This window comes from Folsomia candida, unplaced genomic scaffold (genome assembly GCF_002217175.1).
Source record: "Folsomia candida strain VU population unplaced genomic scaffold, ASM221717v1 Fcan01_Sc003, whole genome shotgun sequence".
Lineage (NCBI taxonomy): Eukaryota > Metazoa > Arthropoda > Collembola > Entomobryomorpha > Isotomidae > Folsomia > Folsomia candida.
The window spans coordinates 15423309-15429621 of NW_019091195.1; the positions used below are offsets into that span (position 1 = coordinate 15423309).

The 6313-nt window shown below is 36.3% G+C and overlaps 1 protein-coding gene across 3 annotated transcripts; it reads right to left on the reverse strand.

Annotated features, from left to right (window-relative positions):
• Positions 1–109: 109 nt before the first annotated feature.
• On the reverse strand, positions 110–5730 carry LOC110845728 (coatomer subunit beta). Of its 3 annotated transcripts, XM_022092212.2 has the most exons (17): positions 5532–5724; positions 5166–5286; positions 4970–5088; positions 4616–4896; positions 4315–4522; positions 4086–4223; positions 3667–4008; positions 3336–3611; positions 3079–3261; positions 2502–3014; positions 2297–2423; positions 2070–2231; positions 1843–1988; positions 1657–1746; positions 1194–1346; positions 1089–1123; positions 362–495 (listed from the first exon to the last, which is right to left on the reverse strand). In XM_022092212.2, exons 2-16 carry the CDS (start codon positions 5269–5271, stop codon positions 1103–1105), a joined length of 2865 nt encoding a protein of 954 aa, XP_021947904.1. In that variant the 5' UTR covers positions 5272–5286; positions 5532–5724; the 3' UTR covers positions 362–495; positions 1089–1102. The 3 variants fall into 3 exon arrangements, with proteins under 3 accessions (XP_021947903.1, XP_021947902.1, XP_021947904.1); XM_022092211.2 differs by lacking the exon at positions 1089–1123 and having other exon boundaries at positions 110–495; positions 5580–5730; XM_022092210.2 differs by lacking the exon at positions 1089–1123 and having other exon boundaries at positions 110–495; positions 5532–5721.
• Between the last annotated feature and the right edge of the window lie 583 nt (positions 5731–6313).

Sequence of the window (6313 nt, forward strand, 5' to 3'; positions counted from 1 at the left end):
CATGCAATCGTGGTTCACAATTTAATGAAGCTAACTTAGGCATTTGTGGAATTCACAATCAATCTTTACTGGATGACATTAAATCAGTGAGGAGTATTATGCATGCATGTAAGTACATATATAGTTTTATTTGGTAGAAAGTGAACCACCGCATTTATTAATTTCTAAAAGTTGCACAATTCCAGACTGACTTGGGAACAATGACGTGCATATTACAATAATTTAGAATTATTCTTATATAGTGTCATTACAGCCGTATATAACCCAGATTTTGTTGATATAATACAGTGATTTTTCCAGCAATATAAATAAATACTTGATTAAAAACTAATAACATTTTTCAAAGGCAAGTTATGTAAACTATGATGAATCATTCTCCTCTGCATTTTCTCCTGAAGCTGCTTGCTGAGCATTGGAATGTGCTCCACGATTGGATTGATTTAAGGAACGTTTTTGGGATACGTTAATCTTATCACCGAGACTGAGTGCCATCCCCTATGATAAATAATACGTAATAATCAGAGGGCGGATATGTATGTATTTCTAACTTATTCATATTAAATCAGATCGCACTAAAACTTCGCATACTGACATTCCATCGAAGCGTGATCTCAAAAATTCAAACATACTTTTCCATATTGTACATATTTTAGGGTTTTCGTACATATACATATTTTCATACATATTTTGAGGTTTTTTGAGTACATGCACATATTTTCCTACATATTTTAGCCTTTTTCTAAATACAAATATTTTGATACATATGTCGAGGTTTGTTATGTAAAAATCTTTTTCTTTATTGAGAAGCCAAAGTTTTGTCAAAATTAAATTTTCATGTAAACGACTAGCAAATCCAGTTTGCCACATTTTTTAAGCCAAAAAATTATCCCTGAAAATCTTTAAATATAACTAATGTCGCATTATTGGTCATTAGGTGAAGATTAAAATGAAATATTTAATAATTAGTTGATCAAAGTGTTAAAAATTTGAAAGGTCTGGAAAATTAAATAAAAATACAGTAGAAAATTGCAATTGGAAAATATTTTTTATGTGGATATTTTCGAGTTTTTTAAGCACATATTACATACATATTTTGAGGAATTTAAGTGCATACATATCCGCCCTATGGTAATAATAGTAATAATGAAAACATTTAATTTTAGCCATGATTGATCATAATTTGGATGGTATACCTGACTTTTTGCTCTAATTCTGATGTGACCTGTCACAGCAGAGTTTGGATTATCGATAGGCTTCTCAATGCTCAGGTTGGCAAGAGCATCCTCTCCAAAGATTGATTTGGCGTAGAGAGTTGCGGCCATGAACCCGCAATCACCGAGAAGTGCCTATGCAAACGTCAGAATTGTTTTAACATACCGTTGTTTAATGATTAGTAAAACAACCATAAATATCAAGTCGATTATGTAATAATGGTGGCCTAATAAAAAAAGTAAATCAGCGCTAAAAATAGTTGATGACTATATAGCGATTAATATCGAGTATTGAAACAAGGGGTACACGAGTCAACCATATAATACAAAAATGTTGATAAAAAATGGTAGTATATTTATGTCCCAGAACACATTCCATAGCAATTGAATTACGATGAATATTGTCATAAACTAGGATCGAACTAATTTATATACACATGTCTACCTTCTCTGGGGTTAAGCACTGCATATTTGTCGACTTGAGCAAGTGTTGAAGATACTGGTGAAGGTCGGTTATGCTCGTGTTAACTCCAACCTAGCACAAATAATATACAATCGTGGTGAATATTTGATTCTTGCACAAAGTGAAACGCAGTTTTAGTTATTTTTTGTTAGTTTTAGTTACTCAAACCTTGTTTTCCCATTCAAACTCTGCCCACATCGCTCTAAACTCGGCATCTGTGCATGATGCAGGTAAAATGTAATCCATAATGTCGATGTGGATGTCACTCATAACAACGACGTTTCGATCAGATGCTGCACCACCAACGTCATAAACTATGGAATTAAAAATATCATCAAGATTATCTCATGTTTGGTTATAGATTAGAAATGGGGTTTCTTATCAACAAAACTAACCAATGTTTCCGAAAATGACTCCATTTTCTGTGGAAGCAACTTTAATGCTGGCACGAATATTGGTAAAATCCTGTGGCCCAAGGACAATGGGAGTAGGACGCTCGACAAGTTTTAAATCACCCAAGGTTGCTAATTCGAGAGTACAGTTTTGCAGAGTGTCATCTGTACAATAGCCAATTAATATTTAGATAATATTTTACAGTTTTTTTATACTTAATATTAAATACCAGTTTGGTTGACCAATAGCACGTCCAAGACAATGTCAAACTGATTCACATTGATATACGCTTCGGCATAAACCGGATCAGAGAATCCAGTAAGCTGTGTAACTTTGCTAAGCTTAGAAGATGAAAACTATAAGAGGCAGGAATATGAAATTTCTTGAATTAGTACATAAATTAGTGCACAAGTGATATAGGCAAAACAACTCACGTCACCACCATCAGACTTTTTCGGGTTGAATCCAACCGCCTGGCTTAAGCTAGTTTCAAAGACGTCTTCACCATTCACAATATCATTTTTGGAGACGAGTTGGTTGAACAAGATTGGTTCATCTGGCTGGACTATGACGTCCTTCTTTTTCTTTTTGTGGATTGCTTCAAACTCGGCCTGCTCGTGAAGCATGTAGGCCAACGCTTTGCCACAATCTTCAACGAAAGCTTTGTTTAATCGTTCATTGTCTTCTACGAGAACCCTGATGCAGAGGAGGATACGGTCTGTATCGTCGGCAGTGATCTTCTTTGCTGGGAGGGTTGAAACTCCGTAACGGAGAATGGATGTCATAATAAACACGGTCTCCGCCACGAATTTATGACGGTCCTCGGTGGTCGTTCTTCTTTGGAGACAGAGACGTCGCACCATTTTTGCAAGACATGAAGCGAGTGAGGCACCAATGAAAAAATCTCCGTCGATGAGATATTTACGGAGTGAGGGGATATTAACCGTCTAAAAAATTTATTTAGTTAAGGTCTATATACATTTATTAAAATTGTGCTAAAATCCTGCGTACCTTTTTAGTTTGTGTCATAGAAAATGCTGATTGACTCGCGTATGTTCCATCAGATGTTACAAGTCGACTGGAAGACTTTTCTCCTGAACCAGCAGGTTTACTTTCAGACGACTCTCTGTTCTCTTTCTCTTCATCCGTTTCGAGACCAGCAGCCTTTTTCATTTCAGACTCATAAAGTGGGAGCTAAAAGCGAACAAAAAATTTATCAGCTAGTGCGTGTATTATAACACTATGTTACATCAAAGTTTCCTACATACCTCGCCTAAACAGGTCCTAATTTGCCCTATTACACTTTCAATGTCTTCCTTGGTGTTCACAAACTCTCCCAAAATCCACACTGTGAAACGCATCACTTTGGCGGATTGAACTTGCGGGAATATTTCCAACAGTTTTTCTGTAATGGTGGGCGTCAAGTGTGGAAACTTTTGGGCGGCCTCGCGCATAAATAGGAGCACATCGGAGGCTGCAAGTTCATTGGAGTCAGAGAGGAATTCTGCTAGGACGGGAATTATGGAGGGAGCAACATCAGGGAACTGAAAATCAAAAAGTTAACTAGACATGGAATTTGCAACGTTAATTTCAACTCACCTTGACGCAACACTGATGCAAAGTTCTAACAAGAAGTTGTCGATATTTTCCGGTATCGTCGTGTTCCACGGAGTTGTGAGTGCGGGCAACTTCTTTTCGGAGAAACATTACTGTTTCGGATACAGTTCGCGACGTGAGCAGCTCCAAGACGAGATTCAACGTTTTCTTCCTCACTTCCAAGTCAGGGGCGGAGAGGATCCGTAAAATATCCATGACCAAGTCTTCCATAACTTTCTCATTCGTTGAAGTCTCCTTGAGTTGGGCAAGACGTTCGAGAACAATCAGCTTCACGTTGTTATCGCTCTCTTTAACGATCAATTCTATATAGCAAGTTGCGGCAGCCTAAATATTTTGTATTTAAATAAATTAATGCAATTTGTAATGATATTTTAAAAATGTGGCGTAATGTATCCACTAACCTTAATTGCAGAGGGTGCAGTGGATAGAGTAACCAAAGTTCCGGCAGATTCGTACCGCACGGCTGAACTATTAGAATTTAACAAATTGTAAATACATCTAATGAACCGAGTCCGTTCACTAGGGTTGTGATGGCAGACCTATAAATATAATATTTTGTTACACAGTTTTGAGCATAAAACATTAAAGTAACGTTAAACTCAGACAATGTACAACTAAAATTATGCTCACTTTATAAATTAGTTCAACAATAACAAGTTGTAAGATATCCCCAAAGGTACCAATTTGTTCTAAGCATGCCGTCAAGTACTCAAGAGCACGTTTCTGGTCCACTTGGAGTAGCATAAGGAATGCATTTCTCCTACACGCCATGTCTTGTTCCACTTCCAAAAAGTTTGAAACAACTTCTGGTGCATCGGGAATTAACATTTCAAAATTCCTGTGAGCCAAACACAATACAAAGACATTAACATAATAAGCTATTATTATTTCTATTATTAAATTAACAAGTAATAACTTCTTGAACCATTACTTGTAGATGGTGAAAATGGCCAGAACGGCATTCCTCCTGACATACGCATGTCTGTGTTCCAAACACATTCTGATTGCTGGCATAAGAGGTTCCAGCAATTCTGGTTCCCTCAACTTGCACAGAAATCTAAGGGTTGATCCTCGAATAAATTCGTTTGGGTGTTGAAGATCCTTGCGATAGGCGTCACACACGAGGATCATTTCGTGGAGAAGCTTCCCATCCGGAGACGTTTTCGGAACGATTTCCCAATAAATCAAGAGCAATTTCTTGACCATGTGATCCTGCAATTGGAACAATTACAATATTGTTTAGTGCATATAACTAAATTCCTCAAGATTAGTGAATGCCGTTTACCTGAAGTGGGAGACAGAATCTAATAACTGTCATAAGCAGACTGGGTAATCTCTCACCGTTCAAAATCATAAAGATAACTTTCTTTAATGCTTCCGTCTTTGCTTTTAAGTCGCCCTTTTCTAAAGTTACAGCGAAACATCAGCTCAAGTTTTTAAATTCCTCATAAAATTCCAAAATCTTGAACCCATAAGCTTACCTAGTTCTGATCTCAACATCAACTCGGACGGTTGTTCCACATCGCTTGGAAAATTGATGAGGGTGTAACACGGCGCTTCTACGCCAACACCTGAGCGATCCTTCATAATGACAAGATTTACCTGACAAAGATAAAAAAACAATCAACCAAAATTAAAATCAGTGGTAAATTGTATCAAAGATTAAGTGGACTTGGAACTAGAAACTCTATTATAAAATCGTACTCGAAACTACATTTTTATCACTTTAGCATACAAAAATTAAGGATTGATAATCAATCCTCAATTTGTCAAATTGAATGATTATCATTCAATTTGACAAATTGTCAATGACAATATGTGAGATGTTGTGTTATGTCGGCAATTACTTGCACTTGTCTCTTGCAGAACCCCAATCAGACGACGGTGCTCCTTACCTCCTCGCAACGGAATTTGTTTGGTTAAAATTACTTAGCTATTCCACAATTACTGAAAATTTCAAAATCAAAAAAATAACTTCCGACTTGTGAGTTCACACTTGAGCCAAACTTTAGTCGAACGTGGCCAAAGCGGGTACACGAATTGGTCTGACTCACAGCAGCAGAGATAGTCAAACTTGCTGAGGCTGCTCATCAACACCGTTGTGTTTCATAAAAAAGGTAAAAATTTAATATTTTTTGAAGCCAAGGTTATCACATTTTCTGAGTTCAAATTAAACGGTCTATCCGTTTATCTAAAATTGACATTATCTTTGATTGTGCATCGAATTTACAAGTCCGGAGTGGATTAAGTTACACGAACGGCACGACAATTTCACTTTTGTAATCCGATCCTCAAATGTGTGCATTCCTTTGTTCTAATTCTACTTGTTGTATTGCGATTGGTTATCTATTTTGTTCCAAAGTTAAAGAGAATAAGCGATGGCCAAAGGCTGAGATAGGATGTGGGACCTTTTGATCTCATACAGTAAAGTATTTTTCTTTTGGTTTATTACAAATTTGACTCTGAATTGGTTTTGCATTGTTTTTGCATTGTTTTTACTCCTATAATCATAATCATTTGTCTTTTTCTTAATTTTAAATTTTTACATAGTTATATCACTTTATAGAATTTAAACCAGTTTATATAAACTAGTTAACACTCGAATAAAGGCTTAAGTCAAATAAAAGGA

Excerpts from the sequence above, each read along its gene's own strand:
- LOC110845728 (XM_022092211.2), bottom strand. The coding sequence starts at position 5,271 with ATGAAGGATCGCTCAGGTGTTGGCGTAGAAGCGCCGTGTTACACCCTC. Across the intron at positions 3,015-3,078 it reads CTATGACACAAACTAAAAAG|ACGGTTAATATCCCCTCACT; the intron begins GTACGCAGGATT and ends TAAATTTTTTAG. Across the intron at positions 2,424-2,501 it reads AAAAGTCTGATGGTGGTGAC|TTTTCATCTTCTAAGCTTAG; the intron begins GTGAGTTGTTTT and ends TGCCTCTTATAG.